Source organism: Nerophis lumbriciformis, linkage group LG35 (genome assembly GCF_033978685.3).
Source record: "Nerophis lumbriciformis linkage group LG35, RoL_Nlum_v2.1, whole genome shotgun sequence".
Classification (NCBI taxonomy): domain Eukaryota; kingdom Metazoa; phylum Chordata; class Actinopteri; order Syngnathiformes; family Syngnathidae; genus Nerophis; species Nerophis lumbriciformis.
The window spans coordinates 18,486,891-18,507,391 of NC_084582.2; the positions used below are offsets into that span (position 1 = coordinate 18,486,891).

The following is a 20,501-nucleotide window of genomic DNA, read 5'->3' on the forward strand; positions in this document are numbered from 1 at the left end:
ATTTGCCCAACTTTTCAATTCGGACACCGAAGACGAAGAATTCGAAGGATTTACGAATGAAGAATAACTTCAGAAAGTGAGTGCTATGTTTATTTTGTGTGTTGTGACATTAACGTTCGAGCAACATTATGTTGCTATTGCTCTGCACTATTTTGAATTTTACTATGTTTGTGATTGCACATTTGCGTACATTTTGGGACAGAGTTGTTAGAACGCTGGTTTTTAATATATTATTAAAGTTTGACTGACCTATCTGACTGTTTTTTTGACATTCCCTTTAGCGCAGCGTAGGCGCGGCTTATAGTCCGGGGCGGCTTATAGGTGGACAAAGTTTTGAAATATGCCATTCATTGAAGGTGCGGCTAATAACCCGGGGCGGCTTATAGTGCGGAAAATACGGTAAATTAAATAAAAAATAAATTAAAAAAATGAAATTTTCTGTTTTAATTTTTAATCCTCGCATTTATTAGTGCAATACATTTTTGGACAAATTTGACCAGTATTTTAAGTGCAGGGATGTGAGCACCCTTTGAGAAAAAGAGAAAAATATAGAGAAAAAATACCTATTTTTGATGTACCACAGTGGGGTTGGGCTATATATATATATATATATATATATATATATATATATATATATATATATATATATATATATACACACTGTATGTATATATGTATATATATATATATATATATATATATATATATATATATAACGTTTAACATATACGCATAAGACCTATTCCTCTCATATATTGCTCACAAATCTGTCCAAACTGTGTTAGTGAGCATTTCTTCTTTGCCAAAATAATCCATCCCACCTCACAGGTGTGGCGTATCAAGATGCTGATTAAACAGCATGACTATGTTGCACATATGCCTTACTTTTTTTGTTGAGTTAAGCCAGTGGTCGGCAACCCAAAATGTTGAAAGAGCTATATTGGACCAAAAATACAAAAAACAAATTTGTCTGAAGCCGCAAAAAATGTAAAGCCTTTTTTCAGTGTTATAATGAAGGCTACACATGATGTAAGTGTCTATATTAGCTATTTTAGCCTATCATCAAAATGATTGTGTCGCAGGCTGTAGAGGTAAAATACAATCCATTGTTATCCCTGTGGCCTTTTCCTAATGTTTACCAACTGAAGATATGGAGGTGACAAAGTATGGATAAGTTTGTATATCAGACAAATGTTTAAACTCTTGACTATATTATTCCAATTAAAGAGTTTATGCGACTTGTCCAGGGTGTACCCCTCCTTCCACCCGAATGCAGCTGAGATAGGCTCAAGCACCCCCCGCGACCCCAAAAGGGACAAGCGGTAGAAAATGGATGGATGGGTGCTTTTGTAAAATGGTGCAATGGTGAAACCTTAAAGAGGAACTGCACTTGTTTTGGAATTCTGCCTATTGTTCACAATCATTATTAGAGACAAGAACACATCTTTTTATTTTAGGATTTTAAAGATGATAAAAAATGCTTGTAAGATGTGGCTAATGGGAGTCACCCATGTAGCCTTCAAAATCTTCTAAAACAACTTCAAAACCCCTCAACGTTTTATATACACGCTGCAAATCTATATATAATGTAGTAACAGACACAATCATAGCAATATGTAGTATGTACAAAATTTACCGTATTTTGATAATTTTATGTAAAGCCAGAACTAATTCTTGATGGCACATTTATTTCCGTTTCCATAACAGAGCACTTCCGACTTCCTGCAACAATTTCTCCCGGAATCAAGCGCGAGTGTGTTTTCTAAGACTTGGTAATAGACAACAAAGGCGACTATTTTTGGAAAAATTAGTGTTCACAACCATATCTTTTTGAAACTAAATATACGGAGGATGAACTGCTGCTTATAGAAGCCAGCACGAAAAAGAGGCTGAAACGTTGGAGCAGACGGAAGCCGAGAAAGTGCGACACGGTCACGCTGCAAATGTGGAACTTTGAGGTAAGCTATGCCGAATTAATGAATTGCTTACCCAAATCAACTGGAAACATTTCCAACCAGATGGACAAACTGTCCGTCGAGGAAGTCACTATACTATTGATCATGATACATACAGCACATCACTGTACACTACAGTGCATACGCTGTCGAGTTAGCTGTGTACTAACAAAACATGAAATGTGGGCTAATACTTTACAGATACTGTATTATGATTGTTCATGTTTTTCAGTCAGTACAAATTGGTGTTCTAACGCAGTGTTGTGCATTACAAACCCAAACGTGTTTTGTGCTGACGTAGAAACGAGCTTATTTATTTCTGTAGTTAGCTTTTACGGCTAATACCATAGCACGCCGATGTGTTAGTGCTCTAGAAAAATAGTTTTTTCGGTGTTCGCTCTTACAATAACAATGTATCTACAACTTGGTTATTATACAAGTTACAAAACGTAAATTAAGTTTAATGCATTTTTTAAATGATTTAGAGGTAGAATTGATTGCTGCCATTAGCTGTATTGCTCGCCACCAAGAATGAGCCGATTTGTTTACCGGTAATAGAATGCGAAAAAAAATGTTTGTCTTCTTGTCTCTCATAAGGATTGGGAACAATAGGCAAAATTCCAAAAAAAAGTGCAGTTCCCCTTTAACTGTTTCAGTCAATATTTAAATTGTTGCATATTAATTGGAAAGTGACTTACGTTTTAGTTTTCAGGACTATTGCATGGATGAACATTTTTGCTGCCTGCAGTGACAATTGTGATCTTATGAAACGGAAATGTAAAATATTAAATTTGATACGATTGTAGAACTTTATTTTTTTTATCTCTGATTTAAATAGTTTTGAGTCCATCACAACACCAAGATTGCATTGAAATTGAATTATTTCCCCATTCTCATAAATATCTAATCAAAATGTTACATTTAGAGAAGAGCCTTGCAACTGCTTTGTTTAAGTAGAGTTTTGAGCAAGATTTGTTGCCATTCCAAAACATGAGCTAAATAACGTGTAAGTTCATTCGCCACTTGAGTTGAGTTTTTAGCATGTGTATAATAACGGTATCATCTGGATACATTTACATTCGGGATGCAACTATAAACGATAATAATGATAACCGCGGTTACCGTTGAAGATTATCGAACAGCCGTGATAATAACTGCACTTGATAAACTCACAGACTGACTGGCGCTAGCTCAAAAGCTTAAATGCTATTATTAAAACAAGAGACAATTGTTTCCTCATTGAGAAACGACATACCCCAATCTAAACGTATATAAGCACATTGCTGTCTGAGCAACTAAAATATTAAATTGTGCACGTTGAACCAACAAGCAATGCTCTCTTAGTACAGAGTGATCCTTCTACACTTGGTGGAAGAGAGGTGTTTTATGATGCATTCAAGGACGACTGAAGAGAGAAGGATGTGACAACGCCCGCCAAAAATAATAAATACGTTTTTTTTGTTAAGCACTTTATATTTAAATTAATCTTAAAGTGCTGCAGTACAAATCCATATTTTAAACAGTAACAGCTTAACCAACAAAACAGATAAAATACTACGACTAAAACACTGTCAGTGAAGCATAAGAAACACACAACATGCAAAATAGTGGGGGGTTTTGTAACAGTGTGTCTGTTTATTTATAGTTATTTAAAAAAATAACTTGGTCATAAGATTTGTGTATATAAGTACTTTCTGAGCATATTCAACAATACCGCGATAATAATAATAACCGTGATAGTTTTTTTGGTTACAATAACCATGATCTCAAATGTTCATATCTTTACATCCCTAATTTGGATTAAAATAACTTGGACAAACCAAAGTGAGATTGTTTACCGTGAAAATAGTACAAGATGGAACCTTTTCAGAGTGAGGGGAGATGAACGGTAATTATTGCTTTTGACTGACAGTGACCAATTTGATAAATGATTCCTTTTATTTAATTCTATTATATTTAGTGTTGTATTGTTCACTATCCATATGACTAAAATGTGCAATAAATTTTAGGGCTTAAAGCTGACACTTGTACTATTTATTTTAGCTGCGGTTTCCCCTAAACAAAACTAGTCACGTGACGTCTGGAGATCTATTGTCCATCCAACATGTACAGGTACGTGTAACATGCTAAGCTTGATAAGCTTGTCAAATATGACACCCACAGGTTTGTTCTTTAAAACCTGACAACAAATAATATTTTCCCAGAAATCAAAAAATTAACTAGTACATTTACATGACATTCTATTCCTTATGTAAAAATTGTATTTTCATTCCAAAAAGTTTGAGAACAATGAGATGAGCAAATTCTTACTTGTGTAGCATGGCAATGGCATCTCTGGTTTTGACTTGGTCGAGGCCAAAAGTTAGAGAAAAGCGACGGGCTAACTCTTTGATTCCACAGAATGCGGATGATGAGCGATCAAAGCCATGGCCCAGCTCTGACAGCATTTCATTGAAAAGCTACCAGAAACAGAACAAAAGAAGGATCAATTATAATAATGTGATCAATAGGGCAAATGGAAAGCTACTGAATGATAATGTTGAGCACTGACCTGCTGAAGACTGAGGATGAGGGTTTTGGCACATTGAATCTTGTCGATTTGCCGGGTCTTACTCATTGTCTCCTTGATGATGTCACCATAATCATTATAATACTGAAAAATAAATGTTTTAAGCTCTTAGAAACCCCGAATTGTTCATTCTTTTCAGCAAATAGCAAAGCAGACTAGAGAAGAAAAGTAGAATAATCATGAACAAAAACAAACTAACCCTCATGTACTGTTTGAAAATGTCAGCTCCGGTTTTCATTTCTACCACACAGTAGATGATCAGTTTACAATAGGCAGCAAGGAGGTTTCTCCTCTTGTGTAAAGCTTCAATCTTCACAGCCTCATCATCCTGTTGGCCATCTAAGAATAAAAATCAACAAAAAAATTGTTTTTCATTACCAACTTTTTCCAAACATCCGTTGTTAATGCAAACTTTCCGTTAAGTCTTCTTTTTCTCGAATGTGCAACCATTAATGGTCAAAGGGTGACTTTAAACAAACGTTTACTTGTATGTAATCAATTAACATATTTTTGGGGAATTAATGTACAGATGTATTAGTTGATTTGTTCTTCATTTCTGTCCAAGTTGTTTCTATTTTGTCCTTGATTTGATGCATGTTCCAGATTTCAGGGAATGTCCTTCAGACGTTTCAGAAATTAATGGGTATAGATTACACTGACCCTGATCTTACCAAAATCTAATCAGGTCTTCCCCCAACTATTTGGAGAAATTGCTTTAAGGCAGTAGGACATATCACTTTCACAAGTGTATGCAGAACCTAAAAACTAAATGCCAAAGGACCAGCATGACTTGGTCACGGTGTAAATGTGGAACTTGGAGCCAAACCATGACAACAGAAATGAAGAACTTTGGCTGCACTAAGTGGTACACAATGTTATCGATGGAATATATTTTCATATCTGGCGAGGAGGACACTGCTAAAAAAAACTGCATTACAATGAAAGAAGTTTGCGCTAACAACCCTTGCAGTGGTACAAATTTTCCACTTACCCAAATCTACTGGAAACCTACTCGGCCAACTTGACCAAACGTACAACTCTCAATCGAGTATGTCACTATAATATTCATTATGATACATGCAGCAAGTCCTGCTTGTTGTGACAACTACAGACAATGAAATGTGTGCAAATAGTTTACATATGCTGTAATATGATTGTTCATGTTTTTTAATCAGTACAGATTGATTTCCTATTGCATTGTGTTGTGCATTACAAACTCAAAGGCCATTTAGCTGCTGAAGCAGGAGCTAGCTCACGGCTAATGTCGTAGCATGGCCTCACAAGGCGACGTGTTACTGCACTACATAAACAGTTCCTTGGTGTTTGCACTTGCAATAACAATGTCGTTACAGCTTAGTTATTATACAGGTTACGGAACATAAATGAAGTACTGTTGGAGGTTTTTGGATGCACTTATAGAGTGATTTAGAAGCAGAATGGATTGCTCCCATTAGCACCATTGCTGGCCACTTAGAACAAGACAATTACCGGTACAAATTAGAAAGGAAAAAAAAACATGTGTTTTTGTCTATAATAAGGATTGTGAACAATAGGCAAAATTCCAAAAACAGTGCAGTTCCCTTTTAAGTTTCAAGAATAAACTGTCCATTTATCTTCTCTGTAGACTGATTAATTCTGAAGACTGTTAAGCATTGACAAAGCTATGGACATAATTCATTAATTTCTATAAATAGATGATATGCCTTTACCTGTGCTATTGGTATCATCATCCTGATCTATGAAGACATGATTCAGAATAAAGGAGAGCAGCTCAGACTGAAGCGAATCTTCTGAGGAATAGACTAAGGGCTCCAGGTGTTCCCTGCCTCCAGACACCATCTGGTGGCTGAAGATGAGCAGGAGGTCACAAAGGATGGTGAATGCCTGCAGTGGATAGAAAACAATACATTTGCATGCATAACTATGCAAAAGTAGCCGTTGAAAATACAACAATGAGAGACAAACATCAGGCAATGATTTTTTATTTTTTTTGATTACGATTGATATTTGACATTGGAATATCACCTGTTCTTTAACAGCGGTGTTGACGTTAGTGAGATACCGCTGACACATCATACAGAAGGCCCTCATCTGTTTCCTCAAAGTCACCATATCCTCCTGAAAAGGTCAAACGAGCGTTTAGCATTACAACCATGCTTTAAAGAAGTGCAGTAAAGTTGGCAGAGCGACACTCACCTTTCGAGAGCTGCCTTCAGATAACTTGGCCAGGTGCCACAGGATGACATAGTGTGTGCACTGCAGTGAATGGATGACTATCTGCTCAAAAAAAAAAAAAAAAAAAGCACTACAATTGTAAATATAAACACCCACTGAGAATATTCCATTCTTCAATTACCGGTAGCTTCATTTACATAGAGTAAAATGATTTATGTTGAAGTGTTTTTAAATAACCTGTTCTGGCATGTCTCCATTCTCGATGCCTGTGTTGAGCAACTTAAAGTTGCTTGTAAAGAGATCCCATCCAGATAGATCATGTGCACTGCAAGACACAAACAAAGAAACTAAACCGAGGATACTTGCATACATCCTAATGTAAATAAACATTACCGGTAGTAGGAAGAAGACAAGAAAACAAAGAGAAGCAATCAAGACATTTGGATAAAACAACATTTCGTACTTGTGAAAAGCAGTGATCCTCTTTAGAGTTGACAAAACCTGATAAGCATCATCTTCATCAGATTCTTCCCCCTGTATAGGTAGATAAGATATTATTTGGTTCAATCAATCACACAGAAGAATGCTAGCATGCAACATTTGTTAAATATTGGGGTTATTTTACACTTTTAATTAGAATAATTACTGTACTTTAGTTGACTAGTTTAGTTTACTTCTTCCAGGCATGTCTGGTGCAATTTGGCATTCGCAGTGTAAAATATGGTTATGATTAGAATAAACCTTTACCTCAAGATAAATGCGCTCAATCATGAAATTAAGACTTATTAAAAAAAGGGGGAGACATTGTTTTTGGGTTAAAGAAAATGATCATGATCACTATTCAATTGTTATGATCTAAAACAGGGGTTTTTCCCTAGGAAAGGCCGCAATTAAGGAAAATCTAAGGATGCAAGGACAACTGATACATTTTGTATCTGAACAAAACCTCCACAATTTAGCTTTGTGTTATAGGGAACAGAGCAAATTAGTATAATATCTAATCTAATCGCTTGAGGTATTTGATTTCTTCAACTAAAACTTTTTTGAGGGCTTGAGCAAACTGGAAAACGTACTATATTTTGCAAAAAATGTATATATGTTTATCAACACAGAATGTACAAAAATCAACAACTCAGTTCCTGAGCTATCCATCTTTTGGGAGATTTGGGCGGATTAAATATTTTCTAAGGTTTTTAGTGTAATATTTAAATACAGGACATGTGAGTTAGTCTTTAGAATTTGTAGTGGCCCAATAGAAACAGAGCTACAGGCCGCCATGCTGCACTTTGGACACCCATTATATAAAATAATTGTCACCTTGATACAAGAAAGGCCTCTCCCGTTACTCCTACCTCTTGTAGGAAATCCTCCAGCAATCGGTTGAACTTATCCACCAGTTCATCCAGCAACTGCGAGCGAGCAATGTCCACCCTGTTAAAGATTGGGAACTCCTCACTGCAGAGGGCATGGTAGGTCTTGGAGCATGTCTCTAAGACTTCAGTGTCTGTGTGCTTCTCCACGATTTCTCGTATTTGGCGGAGAAGGGCTTCAAGGTGCTGTAATCGACAAGAAACGGCAAACATAAAAGATTACCGGTAGGTGTTATTCAATAATATGCATCAGGGGGCAGGGTTTCCCCCCAGATTGCCATATACCGTATTTTCCGCACTATAAGGCGCACCTAAAAACCACAAATTTTCTCAAAAGCTAACAGTGCGCCTTATAACCCGGTGCGCTTTATTACGATTCATTTTCATAAAGTTTAGGTCTCGCAACTACGGTAAACAGCCGCCATCTTTTTTCCCCGTAGAAGAAGCGCGCGGTGCATGCTAGGATATGTGACGTTTCATTTCCATTTGTGTGTTTATGTAAAGACCCCAAATGGCTCCTATTAAGTGTGTTGTCTGTCTAATTATAAATAATGCAGACGAGGCGTGTTAACTGAGTTCTCAACGTTTTCTCACAGCGTGCTCATAACCACATTCGAACTCCCAGCATACAACATCGCTTCTCAGGGCTACTGCGCATGCTCGTAACTATCGTTGCATGCTGGGTAGTGTAGTTGTTATATTTGCTAGCTCATAACAGCACATTGAGAGACACGCTTACGCGCTTAATTCAATACTCGCCGTCATTCCGGGTGGATTGACAAAAGACCTCCAGCCGCTAGATATTGGTGTCAACAGGGCATTCGAAGCTAGACTGCTAACTGCGTGGGAACTTCTCAGGGCTACCGCGCATGCTTGTAACTATCGTTGCATGCTGGGTAGTGTAGTTGTTATATTTGCTAGCTCATAACAGCACATTGAGAGACACGCTGACACGCTTAATTCAATACTCGCCGTCATTCCGGGTGGATGACAAAAGACCTCCAGCCGCTAGATATTGGTGTCAACAGGGCATTCGAAGCTAGACTGCTAACTGCGTGGGAACTTCTCAGGGCTACCGCGCATGCTCGTAACTATCGTTGCATGCTGGGTAGTGTAGTTGTTATATTTGCTAGCTCATAACAGCACATTGAGAGACACGCTGACACGCTTAATTCAATACTCGCCGTCATTCCGGGTGGATTGACAAAAGACCTCCAGCCGCTAGATATTGGTGTCAACAGGGCATTCGAAGCTAGACTGCTAACTGCGTGGGAACAATGGAAGACAGAAGGCGAACACACCTTCACTAAGACGAGGAGGCAGCGCCAGACGACGCCAACATCTGCCAGTGGATCGTAAATTTGCCCAACTTTTCACTTCGGACACCGAAGACGAAGGATTTACGAATGAAGAATAACTTCAGAAAGTAAGCGCTATGTTTATTTTGTGTGTTGTGACATTAACGTTCGAGCAACATTATGTTGCTATTGCGCTGCACTATTTTGAATTTTACTATGTTTGTGATTGCACATTTGCGTACATTTTGGGAGTGAACAGAGTTGTTAGAACGCTGGTTTTTAATATATTATTAAAGTTTGACTGACCTATCTGACTGTTTTTTTGACATTCCCTTTAGCGCAGCGTAGGCGCGGCTTATAGTCCGGGGCGGCTTATTGGTGGACAAAATTATGAAATATGTAAATCATAGAAGGTGCGGCTAATAATCCGGTGCGCCTTATAGTGCGGAAAATACGGTACTTGTGGCAATATGGGCATGGCTCACTGGGATAATATGACATCATAATTTGCATAATCAGCGCTGATGCATATATCCAACCATTTCCTACTGCTTGTCCCTCTCAAAAAGCTAAAAAAAATATAATACATACACTTAAAAACAAATCTGTTATTACTAATTAGTATTCAGATGTATTTTTCTAATATCGTTCTGCTCTATATTACAGTTGTTGCTGCTTATTGTACAATGTACTTTGTTGAGAATTTCTCAAGTTTCTAGAGACTTCGCCAAATCTTTTAGTGACTTTCTTTATTAAAAACGACTTACAACAAGTCTAGAATCTTTTTCTGGTGTTACCCGTTACTCGTGTTTAGATATTCTTTACTTCTGACCCTCGATGTCCACAACGAACAGCGAAAGGTGCAGTTAGTCTGACGTCACACTTGCTTCGCGCTGCTGCGCCAACTGTACTTTCTCTCCTTTAAAGCCGCCACTGTCCTCTTAATATTAGGCACATTGCACATTTTACAGATCACTGTCCACGGGTATATCTCAGCTATATTAAAGTATGTCCACATCGCAGACATGCTGCCTCCGCTCCAGACAATTGCGTGTCTTGCTTACGTACGGTAATCGCAACATCCTGTTTCGGCTCGGAGTGTAACATTTTGTCGACATCAGGGCTGTACGGAGCGTTTCAGTCGCATTTGCGACTAAAAACAGCACACGTCCGAATACGGATTTTACCCTTTAATTTGCGTTTTACTTCCAAAATTAATCCATCCAAATATGATCAAACTAGAGTAACATTTTCACCCAACTGTATAGCATGTTTGAAATAAACTTAAACCATAACCAAATGGAAAAGTGATTGAAGCAGAAGTGTCCCGGATCACTCTGTGCGCGCTTACAGCCCTTTGTGTGTGTGCATCCCTACCTCCTGTGCTATCCACAGAGGGGAGCGGGGTTGTAGCTGTAGCAGAGCTGTGTGAGCACTTTCAATAAAATTTTAAAGTACCTTGTACAAAAAAGCAGCGACAATTAAAAATATGGCAAAACAATAAAAACATATGTTGATACTAATTAATAAAATCAGATTGGTTTTAAAATGTATGTATAGATTTTTTGAACCTTTTTAAAGAAAATCATATCATCAATAGAACAATTATGCAAATTACTTGAGGATATCATTTTAGGTAAAACTGAGTTAAAAGATTTCAGGATAAGTACTTTTTGAAAATTTTGGTCACAAAAACCGTAATAAGACATTTTCATACCATTACATCCATATATGCATATACATAAATACTGTATATACATACATACATACTGTACATATACATTAGGGATGTCACGGTATGAACATTTCTTATCACGGTTTTTGTGACCAAAATGATCACGGTAATTTTAAAATGTGCAAAAAATTTTCAAAAACTACTTCTACTGAACTTTAACCACATTTTATTAAAAAGAAAACACAAACAACACATTCAATATGCTCAAGTAGAAAGTTGAATGTGCATATGAAAGCAACACAAGCCTTATAAACAAAGTAATATGGCAGAAACAAAATAATACTATAAATAAACAAAAATAAATGTGAAAATTTCGCAAGATGGCACCCTTTTGACATAAAACGTAACTGCACTTTTTGTCCATATAGATAAAAATAGTGTTCATACATGAGGTCTAGTCTTACACATAGGACTGCATGATTATGGGCAAAATAATAATTACAATTATTTTTATCAATATTGAAATCACGATTATTAATCATGATTCTTCATTATGTTAGGTAACACAGTGTTGGAGTGAACACGACGCCATCATGCAATTTGTAATATCTAATACAAATGCTCTAGATAAACGTTATCTATATATTTAAAGACAAATATTTGTGTTTTTGTTCATTGTTAGTATCAGTAGTATTGTTTACATCTTAACGTTGAAAATGGTGTTAGTGCTTTAACAGTTCCCAAACTGTTAGCATATTTTTCGGACCAGTGGGCGCACCAGATTATAATGCGTACGGCCGATTCAAGTTCATACAAAAGGCACATCGGATTGTAAGGTGCACTAAGTGGGTAATTTTTAAAATATTTTTTTCTACATTCAAAACACTTCCTTGTGGTCTACATAACATGTAATGGCGGTTCTTTGGTCAAAATGTTGCATAGATTATGTTTTACGGCCCATTTTCAAGCAGCTTTCTGGCGGTCTCTTCAGGGTGCACTGTTTTGTGGGCAGTCTTTTTTACGAAGCTCCACTTCGACAGTGTCTTCTCCCCGTTATCTTTGTTATACTGGTAGTTGTTAGCACTTCCATAGCGAGTCGACTGACAGATATAGGTCAGAACTGTATGTTACTCTATATTAGAAATGGCAAAAGGGGATGATGAATAGCCCACAACAAGAGAATTGGGAAAAAGAAGAAGCTTATGGACTACGACGCGGACTACAATGGCGAACGGTGCAAATTTTCGGGATTTATGGAGATCACAAATACACAACAGCAAGGAAAAAAATATTTCTCTAATAGGTGCCATAATATTACCCGTATGTTGAAGCACAGCACCTCTGATTACAGTAGCAGTAATACGCCAACAATGCTTCAAGCGGTGCAAAATTCGTAGTCTACCAAAGTCGAAATAGACATTTGACAGATTTTTGAGCTTTAAGTGTAATGTTCTATATTCTCAAAAAGGCACAACCAAAATTAATGTGTACATCAGGAGCACTGTGTTATGAGGCACACTGTCGATTTTTGAGGAAATTAAAGGATTTTAAGAGCATTTTATAGTCCAAAAAATATGGTACTTAAAATATGTAAAACATAAAACATTTGTTTCAAAACAATGCCTTTATATTTTAACGAAATGTTATGGCAAGCAAGATGATTAAAATATTAATTTAAATGTTTGAATAATATAAATACAATAACTAAACAGGGATAGGTGATACGGCCTAAAATCTATATTGCGATATATTTTGCAGCCTCCTGTCATAACAACATAAATTACAATATATTATTTGGTACATAAATTATAATAAGAACAATTTAAACACGAGTTAAAAGGGCACCTAATTTAGCTGCTGATATATGCACTTCTGTTCAATTTTATAAGCACATATTCTTCTATTGTTTGACAACCTCATATTAATTTTGGCCTACATTGCAAATTTGTGTATTGATGCAATACAAAGTATTTACAGGGACAGTATCGGTCATTCCAATACTTATACTTCAAATTTTCAGAATCCTTAAATGATTACATTTTTGATTGCAAATATAAATCAGACAAAAACAGAGGATGGCGGTGTAACAGTATCATTACAATTTTAAATAATTTCCCACTTTTGGCTCATATTTAAAGTCTTTGATTTTTGCCCTTCAAGTCCTCTTGTGTCCAGGGAGCTATTTGCTGAGTTTGTAAACATTAACAAAAAGGATAAAATATTTTTTAATAGTAAAAAATATCAATAAAACTACTGTGGTATCGACCTGATACTGTACTACTTGATATTGTTACTGTCGATATTTGCACCAATCCACCTACCTTTATTTTAAGAGCTCTAGCTTGCGGTTAGCATATCTTTTTATGGTGTGCAGTGAAGCATGTTTAGCTATTCCACTTCCGACTGGCATGATACTTGTAAGAAACTTAGTTTATTTGCCGCCATGGAAGAAGAGTCTTTGCACTGTGGAGAAGACATTAGCCCCTAGCGAGAATTCAAAAAGTGCATTGAGGAAGTGTTTGTTTGCTTGTCGCTTTCAAATTTGTGGTAAAACAGCTAAAATGTGTCATCGACATGCATTATCACAATCTAACAATAGAATTAAAGGCTCTATCCTCTGCAAAATGTATATCATTTATATTGCATATCATCTCAACCGTGCAACCATATAAGTAATTAATTTACCATAAAAATCCACAACGAATTGTCATAAATAATGTAGCAAAACCAGCAGCATTACAGATTACAGAATGTGCCGAAAAAAACGACTCATATCGTAATGGCGATGTTCCGAATTTCAGTGTTAATGAAAGCACCTTGCTGGATTGCCTATGATTGGTGGGTAATGAGGCAGTGTTGTATGTTGGTGTGGAGAGCGACAGCCATATGTGGGTGCTGTCACTGTAGTGTTGAAACTGGGCGCTGCTGTTGGTGTGTTAAGGTTGGCTATACAGTTTGAAAAGAGTGGATTCCACTTTTCGTGTTTGACCTTATTAACTGAAACGTATGCTTGGTCTCACAAACTCAACTCATAAGGTCATGTCATTGAGACAGTAAATATTGAGCCGGGAAACCCAATAAAAGCAGGATTCATATGTATGTCAAAATCTTATATTTAATTTGAAACATGCTATTAAATTAACTATATAATTATTAGAAAAAAACCAAAACATTTGGTTGTATAGCATTCCACAGATTCTAATGAGCACTGAACAGCTTTACAATCAAATCAAAGTTTTGCTCACCTTCTCCAGACGTCCTGTGGTATAAATTTCCAGGTCAAAGAACTGAGGAAGCTGTAACAAGTTGGTCACCTTCTCTGAATCCACAGCATACTGCATAATAAACATTTAACATCATGACTTTTTGAGAAAAAAGATTTCAAGTACGGTATTCAAGTCAAAGAAAAGGAATGATGACATACCTTGGCCAGCAGAGGGGGCAAAGCCACAGCAAATAGCTCTGTCATTCTGGTTCTGTCATCAAGTTGAGTCTTCCTTTCTTTTGCTGTCATCACCTAAACATGCACATGCAAATTGCGAAGCAACTAAATTATAATTACCCCACATAAGACAACAAAGAAACAATAACATTTTCTATCTTGATGCACTTTTTTTACCATCAATATAAATATCAAATTCATTAAAACTGATTCGATGAACCCTGCAAGAGTGCTCTATACACTATTTCTTTATAGATTGTAAAAGGGGCGTTTTTTAGAAATCTAATGAGGGGAAAGCTTTTAAATGTACACATTTTACTAAACAATATAGTTTTGCACTATTTCTTACCAATAAAAATGTGCTTAGTTAATATATTATACATTAAAATAGGTGTAGAGTGCAACTAGTTTCAGACTTAAAAAAAGGCCTATAATGGAGAAATGTGGAGAAACTGTAAGAATCAAAATGAAGATGTTTATCCAGAACATAAACATGAAAGCAAACATCAGATAAGATGCCTCCTCATAACAGAACTTTAATATACCATAACAACAAGGATCTTGTTTATAATTTATTTAAGTAGACGACGCACCTGGAACATAAGATGCAGAATATACAGGACTGTCTCAGAAAATTAGAATATTGTGATAAAGTCCTTTATTTTCTGTAATGCAATTTAAAAAAAAAAGGTCATACATCCTGGATTTATTACACAACTGAAATATTGCAAGCCTTTTATAATTTTAATATTGCTGATTATGGCATACAGCTTAAGAAAACTCAAAAATCGTATCTCAAAAAATTAGAATATTTTCTCAGACCAAGTAAAAAAAAAAAAGATTTATAACAGCAAAACAAAATCAAACATTTGAAAATGTCAATTAATGCACTCAGTACTTGGTTGGGAATCCTTTTGCACGGATTACTGCATCAATGCAGCGTGGCATGGAGGCAATCAGCCTGTGTCATTGCTGAGGTGTTATGGATGCCCAGGATGTTTCAATAGCGGCCTTTAACTCATTTGCATTATTGGGTCTGGTGTCTTTCAGCTTCTTCTCCACAATACCCCACAAATTTTCTATGGGGTTCAGGTCAGGGGAGTTGGCAGGCCAATGGAGGACAGTAATGCCATGGTCAGTACACCAGTTACTGGTGGTTTTGGCACTGTGGGCAGGTGCCAGATCATGCTGGAAAATTAAATTAACATCTCCATAGAGCTTTTCAACACATGGGAGCATGTAGTGCTCTAAAATCTCTTGGTACACAGCTGCATTGACTCTGGACTTGATGAAACACAGTGGACCAACACCAGCAGCTGACATGGCTCCCCAAACCATTGCTGACTGTGGGAACTTCACACAGGATTTCAAGCAACTTGGATTTTGTTTCTCTCCAGCCTTCCTCCAGACTCTAGCGCCTTGACTTCCAAATGAAATACAAAACTTGCTTCTGTCTGAAAACAAGACTCTGGACCACTCTGCAACTGTCCAGTGCTTCTTTTCCATAGCTCAAGTCAGACGCTTCTAGAGATTTTAGAGCACTACATGCTTCCATCTGTTGAAAAGCTCTATGGAGATGATGATTTCATTTTCCAGCATGATCTTGCACCTGCCCACAGTGCCAAAACCACCAGCAACTGGTGTACTAACCATGGCATTACGGTCCTCGGTTGGCCTGCCAACTCCCCTGACCTGAACCCCATAGAGAATGTGTGGGTATTGTGAAGAAGAAGCTGAAAGACACCAGACCCAATAATGCAAATGAGCTAAAGGCCGCTATTGAAGCATCCTGGGCATCCATAACACCTCAGCAATGCCACAGGCTGATTGCCTACACGCCACGCCGCATTGATGCAGTAATCCGTGCAAAAGGATTCCCAACCAAGTACTGAGTGCATTAATTGACATTTTCAAATGTTTGATTTTGTTTTGCTGTTATAAATCTTTTTTTTACTTGGTCTGAGGAAATCTATTCTAATTTTTTGAGATACGATATGTGAGTTTTCTTAAGCTGTATGCCATAATCAGCAATATTAAAATAATAAAAGGCTTGCAATATTTCAGTTGATGTGTAATGAATCCAGAATGTATGATGTTTGTTTTTTTTAATTGCATCACAGAAAATAAAGAACTTTATCACACTATTCTAATTTTCTGAGACAGTCTTGTATTACAGTAGGAGCTACTGTTTTGGGAAATATGAAACTTTCTAGACTTATTGGGTCATTCAGGTATTGACATTGTAAGTTTTAAGATATTAGTAATCAAAAATACAAACACAAATATGTAATCAACAACACCATATCAAAACCTTGAATACTATTATTTTCCACTTAACCCATGCAAATCTTACCCTCTTCCCTGTGCCTCTTCCAACGGGTGGGTGGCATTCAGCAGCCTGGCGTACAGTGCACAGCATGATTTCAATCAAAGCTGTTTCTTGCCGGTCAGTCAGAGCTACAAAAGTCACAACATTGTGGTTAATAATGAATGCATTTGCTGCATGCCACTGGCTGGCAACACGTGATTGCAAGAGGTTTGTGTCATACCTTCTTCTCCTGGCAGTGGATCGTCTAACAGTAAGCTGCTCATACAGTCCCAGTCCTTCAGTAGCTCAGCACCACACTCCCAAAGAGAGTCCACTAAGTAGGCTGCATGTTCATGGAGCTAAAGACATGTTTATAACATTACACATTGAATGGCTTGATAGCTTGGAAACAATCAGTGAAGAGATATGAGAAAAACCTGAACTATACCTCGCTCTCCAGGAAGAAGAAGACAGTGGTCTTGATGAGGTTGGCATTGGGACTTTGTCGGCCTCTTCTCTTGGGGGCACCTTCCTCCTCTGGTTCCCGCTGGCTGAACAATCTTCAAGTGATACAAAATTGAAGTCTTAGGAACACTAAAAGCCTATCCCTACAAACCCATCAATCAATTGGTTATCCAGAAAACATTTTTCCCACAACTATTGGATAACACACAATTAAAAATTATCTGCTAATTCTAGTGGGGATGATTTAATTAAATGTATTTACTGTAATCCAAGCACAATGAGCATATGGTTTGTAACAACATATCTTTTACAACTTTTGTAAAACATGACTAAACGCTTACAGGATGTTTCTGTACAACTATTGGAAAATGTGTGTGAATGCTCAACATGGTGGGCCCAAATAATATCATTTCTGTGTCGAAACAATAAGACTCAAAGCTCGGCTATGGACAGACTCCCAATGTAGAACATAATCCTGACAGTGAAAAGCTCAATTGAAGTCTGACATACTTTTTGTAGAGGAATTCTCCTGCTGCAATGGCAACAGGTCTGTGGGCCGAGTAGACCAGATGATAGACGCTCTCACAGTCCTCAGGAGTCAATACCTCATCTGTACTACTGCAGAAATAAACAGAACGCCGGTAAAGTACAATGTTGCAGCGAGTGACTCCTCTGTGCTGTATGTGATACTTTGTGTGAGTACAAAGGGTTGTCCTTGAGAAGCAGATTATTTTCAGCTGATAAACAGTGTTAAACATTGTAAACAGGGGGTAAGAGTTTAGAACTTACTTCAAAACTAAAGTGAGCAACTTAATGGCTTGCACTGCAACGTCATACTCCTTGTCAAGGGTCATAGAGACAATCCGGTCCTGGGGGAAAAATCATACGACAAATTTAACAAGTCTTTCGGTAAAAAAAAGTTCATTTGTATCAGTTTTACCAGACATGTTATCAAAATTTAGCCTCCAAGAAGTATGTTTAGGTGTAGTGGTTAAGATGTCCGAAAGGTGGAGCTGACCTTAAAGCGACTGGTGAAGAGTTCAAGCCTTGCATTGAGCTCTCTGTTGTAGTACAGACCCTGCAGAGCTGTCAGACATTTCAGACGTACCTCACCTTGCTGGAAAAAAAAATCAAGACAGTAAACCAGAAAATCCAATAATTAATCATGCAGGTATTCTGTAACAGGCATGGTTAGCAATATATGTCAAATACTAACGTAAAGTTTATTTTCAAGATAAACAAAACGTAAAAATTGCACTTCCCTTATGTAACAAACACCAAGAGCAAGCGTTTTCGTGTTTATACTTTGGCATTGTAACTTGGATTTGATTGCATCCGGAAAAAACAACAATTTCTTGTCAATTTGATTACTTCTAGTGGCACAAATGGAGATAGACATACACATATCATTCAGGCATTATAGCAAATGTATACAAAACAAACAAAAACAAAAATTCTAGAGGTCAATGTTTATTCATCCAAAATGTATCAATCCCAAAAAAAGAGGACTAAATTGAAAAAGTTAAGTTGGGTACCAAACCCACCTTATCGTGCATTGTCCATCCCACATACTTTAGATAACTGTCGTTAAGGAAGGCGTCACTGTAGAGTTTCATCCAAACTCCAATCTCTTCTATACAAATGGCTCTGATTTCTGCTATTGAATCACTGTTGAAACATTGTAATTATTGGTTACGATAAAAAAAAATTGTTATGATTAAATATAATTATGTGGTACCATACCGATAGCGATGTACAAAGACTCCTTTAAATATTGCATTCATCATGTTTTCAATCTCATCCTGGTTTTCTTGGAGCTGAAATGTAAAGAGAATACGTAAATTACCTGAAATAGTCTGGGGTGGATGAGGTATTAATAGGTATAAGTTCTGCAGCACAAGTTTAATAAAAATTACACATATGTGGCAGCCAAACATGCCACCAATCTGTGGTAAGGCTGCAGAGTGAAAAAGCAGATGGATGCCAGGTGGAACCTGCTGGGATATAACCCAGTTAAAAAACAGGAGACGCTAGTTGAATAACACTAGTCACTCACATGATGCATGTTGGTGCAGCTCTATAAGTTTCTGTTACAACTTAAAATTATTCACAGATTCACTTTCATGTGTGACAGCCTAGGCAGACAGACCTAAAAGGAAAATATTCTTTCCACCTAAATTTGATTCATTAAAAAGGAAAAAACACATGGTGAACTAAACTAGATACTGGCTACTGGATAGTGTTACTTTAAGGGATGATGTTCGTTAAGAAATTATCGATGACGATGCCATTATCGAATCCTCTTATCGCACCAATTCCTTATCGAATATCTTATCGAATCCAGATAGTTTGTTGTGTGTGCACTGAGTTCCAAAAGCCGTAGATGTTATGTGACTGGGCTGGCACGCTGTTTATATGGAGGAAAGGCGGACGTGACTGAGGAAAGCATGCGGACGTTAAAGGGTGAAGGTTTCAGGTGAGAGAGGACACTAAAGGCACGCCCCTAGTGAGCATATAGTGCTGCTATGTGCGTTGTAAATAAAAAAAAAATTGCAGACAAACACATCACCAACATGGACGAGGTGCCGCTCACTTTCGACATCCCGGTGAAGCACACTGTGGAGAAGAAGGGCACCAGCACGGTAGAGAATAGATACGCACAACGGGGCAAGAGAAGTCGGCTTTTACTGTTGTGCTAGCTTGCTATGCTAATGGCCAGAAACTGCCACCTGTGGTGATTTTCAAGGGGAAGACGCTGCCGAAAGAAAAGTTTCCACTTGGAGTCATCATTAAGGTATGACGAACGAACTCCAAACGGTGGACATGGGTGTAAACAGGACGTTCAAAGTGAAGTCATGGGGGCGATGGATGACAGACGAACACAGCTTCACGAAAACTGGGAGGCAGCGTCTGGCGAGTTACGCCACAATTTGTGAATGGATCGTGGATGCTTGAGCTAACGTGTCTGCTTGCACTGTTGCTCGAGCTTTCGCAAAAGCCGGCATCTTTTCCGAGGAACCCCACGGCAACGAGACTGACTTTGAAAATGACGAGAGGGAATCTGCCGTGTTTGATGGAGAACTTGCCCAGCTGTTCATTTCGGACACAGAAGATCAGGATTTTGATGGATTTGTGGATGAGGATTGAGCAAAAAATAATGTGAGTACATAGATAAATACTTCAATAAAGTACAACCAAATTCAGCTTTGCTCCTGCTGCCTTTTTAAAACAGCGTCCAGCTAGC

The 20,501-nt window shown here is 37.5% G+C and overlaps 1 protein-coding gene across 3 annotated transcripts in view; it reads right to left on the reverse strand.

Annotated features, from left to right (window-relative positions):
• The window catches only part of stag2b (STAG2 cohesin complex component b), a 50,305-nt gene that overhangs the window by 18,971 nt on the left and 10,833 nt on the right, over positions 1–20,501 (reverse strand). For all 3 annotated transcript variants that reach the window (XM_061927923.1, XM_061927922.1, XM_061927924.2), the window contains exons 9-27: positions 19,001–19,074; positions 18,802–18,925; positions 18,276–18,374; positions 18,047–18,126; positions 17,768–17,875; positions 17,241–17,352; positions 17,034–17,151; positions 16,838–16,941; positions 14,467–14,559; positions 14,288–14,377; positions 8,052–8,255; positions 7,163–7,233; positions 6,937–7,024; positions 6,721–6,801; positions 6,550–6,642; positions 6,234–6,408; positions 4,724–4,863; positions 4,507–4,608; positions 4,266–4,414 (exon numbers count right to left, since the gene is read on the reverse strand). In XM_061927923.1, the coding sequence (XP_061783907.1) occupies positions 4,266–4,414; positions 4,507–4,608; positions 4,724–4,863; positions 6,234–6,408; positions 6,550–6,642; positions 6,721–6,801; positions 6,937–7,024; positions 7,163–7,233; positions 8,052–8,255; positions 14,288–14,377; positions 14,467–14,559; positions 16,838–16,941; positions 17,034–17,151; positions 17,241–17,352; positions 17,768–17,875; positions 18,047–18,126; positions 18,276–18,374; positions 18,802–18,925; positions 19,001–19,074 (2,105 nt within the window). The remainder of the gene's footprint in view (positions 1–4,265; positions 4,415–4,506; positions 4,609–4,723; positions 4,864–6,233; positions 6,409–6,549; positions 6,643–6,720; positions 6,802–6,936; positions 7,025–7,162; positions 7,234–8,051; positions 8,256–14,287; positions 14,378–14,466; positions 14,560–16,837; positions 16,942–17,033; positions 17,152–17,240; positions 17,353–17,767; positions 17,876–18,046; positions 18,127–18,275; positions 18,375–18,801; positions 18,926–19,000; positions 19,075–20,501) is intronic.